We start from the raw sequence: 12719 nt of genomic DNA, 5'->3' as shown, positions 1-12719 counted from the left end.
CATCTACTGACTAGCAGTTAGCAGCTAGCATCTACTGACTAGCAGTTAGCATCTACCGACTAGCAGTTAGCGGCTAGCATCTACCGACGAGCAGTTAGCAGCTAGCATCTAGCATCTACCGGCAAGCAGTTAGCAGCTAGCATCTACCGACGAGCAGTTAGCAGATAGCATCTACCACCGAGCTGTTAGCAGCTAGCATCTACCGACCAGCAGTTAGCGGCTAGCATCTACCAACGAGCAGTTAGCGGCTAGCATCTACCGACAAGCAGTTGCAGCTAGCATCTACCGACCAGCAGTTAGCGGCTAGCATCTACCAATGAGCTGTTAGCGGCTAGCATCTACCGACCAGCAGTTAGCAGCTAGCATCTACCGACAAGCAGTTAGCATCTAGCATCTACCGATGAGCAGTTAGCGGCTAGCATCTACCGACAAGCAGTTAGCAGCTAGCATCTACCGACCAGCAGCTAGCATCTACCGACGAGCTGTTAGCAGTTGGCATCTACCGACGAGCAGTTAGCAGCTAGCATCTACCGACGAGCTGTTAGCGGCTAGCAGCTACCGACGAGCTGTTAGCGGCTAGCATCTACCGACGAGCTGTTAGCGGCTAGCATCTACGACGAGCTGATAGCGGCTAGCAGTTAACGACGAGCTGTTAGCGGCTAGCTCTACGACGAGCTGTTAGCGCTAGCATCTACCGACGAGCTGTTAGCGGCTAGCATCTACCGACGAGCTGTTAGCGGCTAGCATCTACTGACGAGCTGTTAGCAGTTAGCTGCTGATAAACATTGATCCAGGCAGAGCGGCTCTGACAGCAGCGGCACGTCCTCAGGAAACTTACGATCTAAACGCAACTCAAGGTTGTTTAGGATAAATCTTCTATCCAATCAGTGAATGCAGTCAGCAGCCAATCAGATGGTTTCTTTGCCGTGCCGAGATCAGTCCTGCTAGTTCTACTGGGTCCAGTCGTGGTCCTGGTCCATTCAGCCGGTCTTCCTGTTCCAGGAGCTGAAGGACACGGTGGACGGCCAGCGGATCCTGGAGAAGAAGGGCAGCTCTGCGGTGAGTCCCAGCCGGCCCGCAGCAGGTGAGAGTCGTGCGGCGCCGACTAACTCTGGGCGTCTCTGCAGCTGAAGGACCTGAAGCGGCAGCTGCAGCTGGAGAGGAGGCGGGCCGACAAGCTGCAGGAGCGGCTACAGGAGATCCTGACCAACAGCAGGACCAGGACAGGTAGACGCACCTGAGGCGGCGATGTCATTACCGACCGCACTCACTGGCCTCCAGAACCAGAACCAGGTGCGGCTGTATTAGTTCTGTCCAACTGTTTGTCCTTCAGGTCTGGAGGAGCTGGTCCTGTCTGAGATCAGCAGTCCCAGCCGCACCAGCAGACCGGAGACTCGTCCTCTGTGTCGTCGTTCTCCTACAGAGACGTGATGAAGGACGCGCAGCGGCCAACCAGAACCGGGTGGGTCAACTTCTTCAGCTTCAGCGTCTTTTACCAAAACTTTCTGAGCCGCTGACAAAATCCATGTTGAAACTCGTATCATCTGAGCTTCTGAAGAAACTCACGGGCTCCTGTAGCAGTCAGTACTACAGCGGCTCTGAGAAAGCCTCTGACTACAGGTCCACAGTAACATGCTGCCTGCTCCTGATTGGCTCTGCTGGAAGTTCACCCTAAGCTAGGGGTCACAGCTACCCCCAGAGGACGGGTCTGGTTGCTACGGTTACGCCTCATTACAAAAGAAGACGACCCAAGAACCAGAGACGAGCAGGGCGCCATCTTGATACCAGTAAATAGTAATAAAACAAACTGGATCCATGTCGGCCGGACAGAAACATCAACGCATCACCAGTTTCCAGGTGTTTTCAGGTGTTTCCAGGTGTTTCCAGGTCTTTCCAGGTTTTCCAGGTCTTTCCCATGTATCTGGTGTCTCCGTCAGGAGTTGGTGTAGAGCTCATTATAGTGTTGGTAGGTGTAGGTGACCTCTGACCCCAGTGTGTCTCCGTCCAGTTCCGGCGCCGGCAGCCCACAGTCGCAGCGACCCGCCGATCTTTCTGATGACGAGGTCGGGGAACTGTTCCAGCGGCTGGCCGAGGTCCAGCAGGAGAAATGGATGCTGGAGGAGAAGGTGAGATGCTGCCATGGTTACCGTGGTAACTGTATCGGATAAGCCATTGCCATGGTAACCACGCTGCTCTACCTGGTGCAGGTGAAGCACCTGGAGGTGAGCTGCTCGTCGATGGCCGAGGACATCTGCAGGAAGAGCGCCATCATCGAGACCTACGTGATGGACAGCCGCAGAGGTGAGGACACCAGAACCGGGCCGGGTCTCCTTCACTGTTACCGTCCAGAATCTTCTGGTCTCATCCTGACCTCTGACCTCTCCTCAGACGTGTCGGGCAGCGCATTGGCAGCTCATGGAGGCTCCCAGGGAGACAGAGGATTTTGGGCTCGGTGCTCAGAGACCTGGTGAAACCCGGAGACGAGAACCTGAGGGAGATGAACAAGAAGCTGCAGAACATGCTGGAGGAGCAGCTGACCAAAAACATGCACCTGCAGAAGGTACCACGCTAAGCATGCTAAACAAGCTTAGCAAGCTAAACATTAAGCATGCTAAACTTGCCAAGCATGCTGAACACGCTATGCATGCCAAACATGCTTAGCAACTTAAACACGCCAAGCATTCTTAACATGCTATGCATGGTAAACAAGCTAAGCACACTGAACACGCTATGCATTCTAAATATGCTAAACTCGCAATGCATGTTAAACCCGCTATGCACGCTGAACAAGCTAAGCATGCTAAAATGCTAAAAATGTTTATCAAGCTAAACACACTAAGAATCCTGAACAAGCAAACATACTAAACATGCAGTGCATGCTAAACACTCTGAGCATGATAAACAAGCTTAGCAAGCTACACATGCTTAGCATGCTAAACAAGCTCAGCATGTTAATCAAGCTAAATACGCTAAACAAGCTAAATAAGCATGCTAAACACGCTATGCACACTAAACCCGCTGAACAAGCTAAGCATGCTAACAATGCTAAACAAGTTTATCAAGCCAAAACACACTAAGCATGCTAAACATGCAGTGCACGCTAAACCCACCATGCACGCTAAACAAGCTTAGTATGCTGAACATATTTAGCATGCTAAACACGCTTAACACTCTGAATATGGTTAGGATGATAAAGCATGTGAAACAGAACATGCAGTTTTCTTTTTTTGTCATAATCAGCAACTCCTACCTGTTATCTGTTGATATGAGATCTTATATTTATCAAATATATATTTGACTTTCTGAAATTGGGTCTCCGATGCTCCGCCTCCAGGACATCGTCCCAACATGGCTCCTCTTTTAACCTTTTTACCAGCGTTGCTCTGAGCAGCAGCTCCTATAATGACCTCAGGTGTTTGCTAAATTCTGCTGGCTAGTCTCAAGGAGCTGGGTGGGGGAGGAGCTGCGCCTCGAAGGCGGGGTTAGGTCCACCTATGTGTTTCAGCATATGTTAGCATCATGTGCGTATCGCTTCAAACATGCATGAAAAACATCTCAGCAACACTCAGGTTGTTTCTGAGGGAAAAAACATGAAAGCATTACTTGAACATCTAAAATTCGATACAGCTTCATTTATTCATTTTCTGATTTTTTAAAAATTGGTTTGTTTGTTTTGCATAAAATGGTTGAAGGCAAAAGCTGCAGAAAGTGTTCTGGAGTGGAGTGACCTGACGGTTCTGACCCAAACCTCCGTGTCTCCCTGCAGGACCTGGAGCTGCTGTCCCAGGAATTAGTCCGGCTCAGTAAAGAGGGTGGTCCAGACGTTAGTGTGCGCCACCGGTTCCGGATGAGACTATAATCTGGATCCGTCCTGCTTGCTTCCTTCCTCCTCACTTGCTGCATTCACAACCTGCTGGGGTCTGTCTACTTTCTGGAGCCGGTGTGGTCTGGGCCGGAGGACGAGGATCTCTGAAGGTCTCATTTCTTTTGCTGAATGTACTGTAATTAGACTGCACCGCTCACCTCTCTGGGCCCTGGCTATGACCTGGAGAACTCTGTGTTTATCTTACAGCATGCTGACCTCTGACCTCATCAGTTCATGGACTTTGTGGTCACCATGACAACTGAGCACAGACTGACAGCCAATCAGTGAGCTCGCTTTCCGGTTGTTATGGTTACTGTTTTGGTTTCGCTCTCACAATGCTGAACTTTACTAGAAAACGTTCTGAAGACGGAACCGGAGATTCTACCGCATCCGCCCGTCACTACAGCCAAACTGGGCCACCTTGACCTGCAGCAGGAGGTCCGACTGGTTCTGGTTCTGAATGGTTCTGTCTGCTACAATAAACAGAACCACACAGTCCAGATGTTCCTGACCAGGTCACAAAGTATTTGAGTTTAGGTCGGTTCTGGACCTGTTCCAGAATGAGACCAGATTCTGCAGAAGCAAACGGAACCATCTGACTGGTTCTGATCCGAACCAGCAGACAGTGAACCTATCCTGGTCCTGACCGATTTTGGGATCTGTTAAACCGGAACCGGTTCTTTCCTGAAAACAAAAGTTTCTGTTAAGTTTCACACAGAACCAGCTGATGTTCTGACCCAGAGTAGAACGGACCAGCAGGTCGGGCTTCTGCTGTGTGGCAAGTTCTGTAGCGTCTCTGATCCAGAACCGGACCTGCAGCAATTAATCACTAATCAAGGGTTAGACTACTTCCTGGTTTCCCTCCCCGACAGAATCAAAGTTCTGCAGCTGGTTCTGGTTTCAGCTCTCCTCTGGACTGTGTCTACTTCCTGGAAACATTTCCTCTGCTCATGCAGAGTCCGGATCAGTCTACTTTGTGCAGAATTCACGTTTCCATTATGAGTTTGAACTTATGACTTACTGACCATTCGGCTCTGACTACATACTGGACTCTGCTTTCGACTGACGTCTCGGCTCGTTTTGGCCGGAGCCGGTTCTTTTCTGTGCAGCTTCAGGAAGTTTGAGTTTTATCATCTGAAACATCTAATCTGAACAGGTTTTGTGTGCCGTTTGGATCAGAACCGTGTTTGTACCGTCTGGTTCTGTAAATAATCGCTGTGATTTAAAGAATAAACTATTTATGTCTGATCATCATGACGCTAATTATTGTATCCATGAAGAGAAATAAAATCCTGTGTGGAACCAGCGCCAAGTCAGGAGTCATTTCTTGACCAGAGGTCGTCTTAACAGAATATTTTTCATATTTGACTGGAAAATGTAAAGCCCATCGGTCATTTTACAGGTTATAATTCACAGCCCTGACTGCACATGGACGGACATTGTAGACAGAGTTCATCGCAGAGGCAACTAAAATCAATCAATGAAAAATTATTTCTGAAAATCATCTTTCTGACCGGAGCAGACGGCGTGTTGAAGAGTTATTCCTAAAAAAATACTTTAGTATATTTCAAACTTACTTACATTTGTAAGTACATTTTCAAGTATAAATTGTACTACCAATAAATATATAGAAAGTATACTCAAAGCATCCTTGTACCAATTTGACATTATAACTTGAAACATACTCAAATACAATTGTACCAAAATTGTATTTTTAATTTTAAGAAATATAGTAAATAAAAGTATACTTTTAAGAGAACAAAATATGTATTTTCTCAAGTGTAAATATACACGTACTCAAGTGTATATTTAAAAGATATTAAATATCTTTAAAACATATTTTAAACTAGTATTTTTTTAATTAACTTAAAATTTATTTAATGCTTACTATAACTGATTACTCTCAGTATGTTGTAAATAATATCTCAATGTAATTTAATGCCTTTCAGGTGCCTTAATAATCTTTTACTATTTTTGAGAAAACTGCAAAGAATAAAAAAAATTTGTCCTTATAGTGGAACTTGATGTAAAGTTTGGATCATAACTTTGAATAACTTTGTTATTCACAACAAAGTTGTGAATAATGTGTCCAATCCACTTTCAGATGCATCTATAAGTGAACAGCTTTAGCTCCAGTTCACACTCCAGACCAGATGGTGGCGGTATTGCAAACTTCAGATTTTTTAAAAAGCGCCAAAAAAGTAAGAAAATCCAAGAAGATAACAGACGCTGTTCAAATTTGCCATTTTTACTTACATAATATTGAGTTAAAAGTAGAGAGGGCCTGATAATAGTTAGTAGCTTAGGTAAATTCAAGCTGGTGACGTCCTAGTCCAAGTTAGACGACAACAACAGGAACAGAACCGATGGAAATGAAATGTGGGTCACGAAAGGAGCTAAAAGGACACAGGATGCTAACGTGTTGCTAGCTGGTGGTAAGTTCGCTTCAAATGCTAATTATCTTTGTTTAATTATAAACAGTGTGGCAAAGATAAAAACAAACTAACAGAAAATTATTATTTGTTGAATTTTATTGTGACTTTTCTGATTATTACTAAACAATCATTCAGCTTCATGTTCTGTTTGTTGCAACGTCATACAGTTTTCTTCACAACCTGGTTTTAATGAAGCTCATTATTCCAGAGACTTTGATATTGTGAAGCTGTTATTATAACTCCTTCATCATTGATTTTATCATTAACATATTCTTGCAGATTAAGATGAAAGATGAAGCCAGAGATCAGAAATAAGAAAACCTAAATCCTTTCCTGTCTCAGAGGCTCTAGCTCCACCGGATCACCAACCAGATCACCAACCAGATCACCAACCGGATCACCAACCGGATCACCAACCAGATCATCAACCAGATCATCAACCAGATCATCAACCAGATCACCAACCAGATCACCAACCAGATCATCAACCAGATCATCAACCAGATCATCAACCAGATCACCAACCAGATCACCAACCGGATCATCAACCAGATCACCAACTGGATCACCAACCGGATCATCAACCGGATCATCAACCGGATCACCAACCAGATCACCAACCAGATCAACCGGATCATCAACCGGATCATCAACCGGATCATCAACCGGATCATCAACCGGATCATCAACCAGATCACCAACCGGATCACCAACCGGATCATCAACCGGATCATCAACCGGATCATCAACCAGATCACCAACCAGATCAACCGGATCATCAACCGGATCATCAACCGGATCATCAACCAGATCACCAACCGGATCACCAACCGGATCACCAACCGGATCACCAACCGGATCACCAACCGGATCATCAACCAGATCACCAACTGGATCACCAACCGGATCATCAACCAGATCACCAACTGGATCACCAACCGGATCATCAACCAGATCACCAACCAGATCACCAACCAGATCACCAACCGGATCATCAACCAGATCACCAACTGGATCACCAACCAGATCACCAACCAGCTCTGAGGATGAAGCTCCACATCGTCTTCATGATGAAGGAGTTCTATTTACTGAGCAGCTGGCCACAGTTTACCAGCAGAATCTGGTGAGTTTCTGACACTAAGAGCTTAATAAACATCATTTAATTTTAAAATAACTGGACAGAATTGATTCCCCTTGTTAATCCACTGTTTGTGTTTCATAGAGTTTATTCATCGTAATCTTTCAGGGCCCGTTTTGGACCGGTGACCCGTCCAGGATGAACCCGCCTGTCATCTGTTGGCTGATGGAGACGGGCCCCACCTTGCTGATCGATGCTGATCGATGCTGATCGATGCTAATCGGTGCTGATCGATGCTGATCGATGCTGATCGATGCTGATCGATGCTGATCGATGCTGATCGATGCTGATCGGTTCTGATCGGTGCTGATCGGTGCTAATCGATGCTGATCGGTGCTGATCGGTTCTGATCGGTGCTGATCGGTGCTGATCGGTTCTGATCGGTGCTAATCGGTGCTGATTGGTTCTGATCGGTGCTGATCGGTGCTGATCGGTTCTGATCGGTGCTAATCGATGCTGATCGGTGCTAATCGGTTCTGATCGGTGCTAATCGGTGCTGATCGGTTCTGATCGGTGCTAATCGATGCTGATCGGTTCTGATCGGTACTGATCGGTTCTGATCGGTTCTGATTCTGGACGGTGTTTGTGGTGTTCCCCAGGGCTCAGTATCAGGACTAAAGTTGTTTATCTTATACATAAATGATATATGTTAGGTTTCCAAAACAATTTTGTTTTATTTGCAGATAATACAAACATTTTAGTACAGGTGAAAATTTACAGCATCTTTTGATGGAAATGAATTTAGAGTAATTTAAATTCAAAAAGTGGTTTGATATTAACAAATTATCATTAAATTTAGGTAAAACCAAATTTATGTTATTTGGGAATCTTAAAAGGCGAAGAGATTTACTAATAATATAACTGGAGAAGGGACTGACATTCAGTTTTTGGGAATATTGATTCATAATAAGATCTGTTGGAAAATCCTTATTAAATATGTTGAATGTAAAATAGTTACAAGTATTGCAGTTATCTCTAATGCTGGAACATTTCTGCTCCTTCAGGTTCTCCACTCATCAATTATTTTGCCGTATTCAAGTTACTGTTTGTTGCAACACTTATCCAGCTTCACTTCAACCATGATGCACATTACAGATCAGAGCCATTCCAGTAATTGATTTTTATTGTCATACCAACAATTTATTTATAGATTCTTACCTCCTGAAACTCCCAGATTTGGTAGCGTTTCAAACTTTTATGCATAAAGTTAGAAACAAACTACGACCAGAAAAATGATTTAGAGATGGTGGGAATACGGCTGCAGAGAAAAGCTCAGCTGCACAACTTTGAACGTTCAAACAAAGGAAAGATCTGGAATAAAGTCACTAAACAGCTGAAACAAAGTGCAAGCATGAGGCTTTTTAAGAAAAGAATCAAAATAGTTATTATTCAAAAGTATCAGGATGAACAGGGATTATGAATTTAACTGGGAATAACGACACTATGGATGACTGGGTGCAGCATGTTGTATGTAAATGAGTGTAAATATATTATTATGTAAATATGCAGGTAGATGAGTATATATACATATAAATGTATGTAATACTTGCATCTGGTTCAGGAAATATTATTTCAGATTTATTATTACTGTTTTTTGTTTTGTGTTTTTTAAAGGATACTGGAAACAGGAGGATTATTTATGCTATGAATTAATGAATGGATTGTATGATTATATAAGTGAAACTTCATCCTTTTCAGACTCAAAGTCACAGAATAAGTGATATTTGCATGGACTTAAGTTTGTAAATTTGACAATAAGGTATTTACACTTAGAAACATGAAAGTCTTTATTATGATGTTTTGTTTTTCTGGTGAAAAGTCTGAAATAAATGATCATCAAATCAAAATCCAACCTGGATGTGTGCTCAGGGATCCAGTGGATCGGAGGTCAGGGACCCAGTGGATTGGAGGTCAGGGATCCAGTGGATCGGAGGTCAGGGATCCAGTGGATCGGAGGTCAGGGATCCAGTGGATCGGAGGTCAGGGATCCAGTGGATCGGAGGTCAGGGACCCAGTGGATCGGAGGTCAGGGACCCAGTGGATCGGAGGTCAGGGATCCAGTGGATCGGAGGTCAGGGACCCAGTGGATCGGAGGTCAGGGATCCAGTGGATCGGAGGTCAGGGATCCAGTGGATCGGAGGTCAGGGACCCAGTGGATCGGAGGTCAGGGACCCAGTGGATCGGAGGTCAGGGACCCAGTGGATCGGAGGTCAGGGACCCAGTGGATCGGAGGTCAGGGACCCAGTGGATCGGAGGTCAGGGACCCAGTGGATCGGAGGTCAGGGACCCAGTGGATCGGAGGTCATGTGACTTGCTGTGGCCAAATGAGCTGCTGCTTTACGTTGATGCTGGTGGGAAAATGACGCAATCAAGCAAAGACTCTGAGAAGTTTTGATATTGTCAAGATAATCAGCCCAAGGGTCACAGTTCACAGGTCAGTAAGAAGCTTTAATGAAATATTTCAAGAAAGTGGAGAGTGTGTTGCTGAAGCAGCTTTTATCCCCGACATGTTGCTGCACGGATCATTTTGTGCAGGTGTTTCAGTAACTCATGTTCAAAATGATGCAAAAAGGACATTCAAAAACATAAATGTGCATCGGACAGAACGTTGTTTCACTCTTAATTCCTGATCAACTCATCTTTGCTCTCCTTGGGCTGTTTATTGGTTCCCATGCAACGTGTGACATTAATAATAAATCAGCCGTTTTTCTACATTTTTTCCAGGACAAATTTTATAATTTGTTCATAGAACATGGCAATATTCAGAGCAATAATCAAATAGGAGGAAATATTTCATAAAGCATAAATCCATTTTAAATCATGGATCCTATGAAGTAAAATGAAAATATGGACCATAAAGAGAAATTTGCTTTGTTCTCTGACAGAAACCAAACTATCGACTTAAATGCAGAGAGAAAATATATTTTACATTTCTAAATATCAGCATCTTTAATCCACATTTGATAGAATGAGTAATATTAATGGTGACTGTGCTCAACCAAACCCAAAAAGGGTTTTGCAGCTTTAATATTTGCTGCATTAAGACAATCATAAGTCCAGGTCTGGTCTGTGGGATTCAGCAGGACTGAAGGTTTTACCACCAAGTTCACTTTGATTCATTTGGCTTCACAGAAGTGACTTTAAAAATGTTTCAGAACATTTTGATGCAGAATCTCATGCTAGATCAAATCAGACAATAAAAGGAAAATATGTGATCATTCTTCACAAAAATATTCCTGAATTATGTTTTCAAGCATTGAGCAAATAAAGGCTGATTTCATAAATTATGGCTGAAAAGTTCCTTTGTCAGCAGTTCCATCACCAACTGAAACACGTTACATACATGAATTAGATTACTTCCAGTTTAACATGTTTATATTTCATAGTGTGTTTAATACAAAAGTTATTTTTGAAAGACGCTGTTAATCTGACAAGCCTGATCAGGATGTAAATCCTAAGTTATTAATTTATGGAATGAGACTGTCTGGCATTGACATGTAAGTTTTGGGTTTATTCTGAGCGCCGCTTTGACTGTGGCTCTGTCTATTTCCTGGAGAAGATGTTGCTTAGCCAAAAGTTTGTCAGAAGAAAGTTGCCGTGTCATGATGGAGGTCATGTGACTGGAGACGCCGCCGTCACCTTTAATTAGCAACTTCTGGTCCCTCAGTGGGGAGATTAGAGAGGTGAGCACCTTAACGAGATGGCAGCTGATTGGCTGAGGCTGGAGGTTAATTGGGAGAAGGACCTGGAGGTAATTAAAAGCTTCAGGCTGCAGAACCTGAGCGACTCACGGCTCCGTCGAGTTCCTGCTGCAAACTGTCTGCTGAGGTGAAACGAGACCAAAGTCATTTAGCCGCAACGTTTCCACTCGACGGTTTTATAACCAACGTTCAGTCTGGACAGCAGCTTCAGCAACACGTCAAAGAGCTTCACATCCTGAACACTGCAGACACAGAGAACAGCAATCAGATCATTGATCCACGTCCACTTATTGATCAGATCAGCTCAACCAGCTGCTGTCAGTCTGGATTTAAAGGAGCTCAGGGTTTCGGCTGCTTCTCACTTCTCTGGAAGTTTGTTCCAGATCTAATGCTGCTTTTGCATGTTTGGTTCTGGTTCTGCTGCAGAACCAGAACCAGAACCTGATGGGTCCAGCAGCAGCAGATCTTTAATGTATTGAGGTGCTGAGCAGGTCAGTGGTTTATAAACCGGGCCGTGTGGAACCGGGCCGTGTGGAACCGGGCCGTGTGGAACCGGGCCGTGTGGAACCGGGCCGTGTAGAACCGGGCCGTGTCTCTATCCTCCCAGTCAGAACTCCAGCTGCAGGTTTGAATTGGACCAAAACATTTCGCTGCTTCTCGACTCACGAGATCCAATCGTTGTAGAAACTGAATTAAAAACTTGGTGATTTTGTGTTTTTGCAGTGAAGCTGCAATTAGATGATCTGATGGGCTCCAGGCGATTCCAGGTTATTCCAGGCGATTCCAGGTGATTCCAGGTTATTCCAGGTTATTCCAGGTGATTCCAGGTGATTCCCGCTCCCGGGACGAGTCAGTTCTGATCCACATTATTTCTGAACTGAATCTCTGATCAGCGGATCGGGACCTGCAGTGAGACTGAAGGAGGCTCCGTGTTGGACCGGGCCGGTTCTGAAGGACGAGCCTTCATCACAGCTGGTTGAGGAAGACGAGCTGATGATGTAACGCGGCCCGCATCGTCCCGGGAAACCGGGGGTTGCCACGGAGATCCCGCATGTCTGGAGGGGCGGAGCCTCAAAGGTTTAAAAAATTCAGGAGTTTTCAGCAGCAAGAGGCTAAATATAGACTTCCTGTCGGGACAGGGCCGCCTTCTGGGTCGATCAGAACCGCTTAGAACCAGAACACGACTGTAACTTCAGAAGGAGAACGTCCTGTTTCAGCAGCGTGGTTCCGGTCCGGTTTCAGATCCGCGCTGAACCCCACACATTTGGAGGCCGTTCAGCTGGAGAACCAGAAAACTGCAGGTCCAGAACCGGGTTGGGTCCAGAACTGGAGCTGTCCAGTCAGGAAGAGAAAAACTTTAGTTCAGAAGAAAACTTGATGGAAGGACAAACTGGTGTTGAGATTGAAGCTGACAGAGCAGCTGAAGGAACCATCATCCATCTGGTGAGGAGGTTCTGATGGTTCTGGTGGTTCTGATGGTTCTGATGGTTCTGATGGTTCTGGTGGTTCTAGTGGTTCTGGTGGTTCTGGTGGTTTTGATGGTTCTGATGGTTCTGATGGTTCTGATGGTTCTGATGGTT

At 45.0% G+C, this 12719-nt stretch overlaps 2 protein-coding genes across 2 annotated transcripts in view; both read left to right on the top strand.

Annotated features, from left to right (window-relative positions):
• The window catches only part of gripap1 (GRIP1 associated protein 1), a 30361-nt gene extending 25184 nt beyond the window's left edge, over window positions 1-5177 (top strand). The window contains 9 exon segments of the mRNA XM_055022138.1: window positions 1003-1059; window positions 1128-1227; window positions 1334-1375; window positions 1378-1462; window positions 2009-2126; window positions 2208-2301; window positions 2389-2439; window positions 2442-2560; window positions 3767-5177. Of these exon segments, the coding sequence (XP_054878113.1) occupies window positions 1003-1059; window positions 1128-1227; window positions 1334-1375; window positions 1378-1462; window positions 2009-2126; window positions 2208-2301; window positions 2389-2439; window positions 2442-2560; window positions 3767-3859 (759 nt within the window). The 3' untranslated portion in view covers window positions 3860-5177.
• An 841-nt stretch (window positions 5178-6018) lies between these two features.
• Window positions 6019-7634, top strand: LOC129352955 (uncharacterized). The gene is made up of 3 exons (XM_055022166.1): window positions 6019-6027; window positions 6652-7423; window positions 7547-7634. The coding sequence occupies exons 1-2, from the start codon at window positions 6019-6021 to the stop codon at window positions 7342-7344; spliced, it is 702 nt and encodes a 233-aa protein (XP_054878141.1). The 3' UTR covers window positions 7345-7423; window positions 7547-7634.
• Window positions 7635-12719: the final 5085 nt, after the last annotated feature.

This window comes from Poeciliopsis prolifica, unplaced genomic scaffold, assembly GCF_027474105.1.
Source record: "Poeciliopsis prolifica strain line A6 unplaced genomic scaffold, Auburn_PproV2 SCAFFOLD082, whole genome shotgun sequence".
NCBI classification, from domain to species: Eukaryota; Metazoa; Chordata; class Actinopteri; order Cyprinodontiformes; family Poeciliidae; genus Poeciliopsis; species Poeciliopsis prolifica.
Note: the sequence above shows the minus strand (reverse complement) of the source record. Positions and strands in the feature narration are given on the sequence as shown.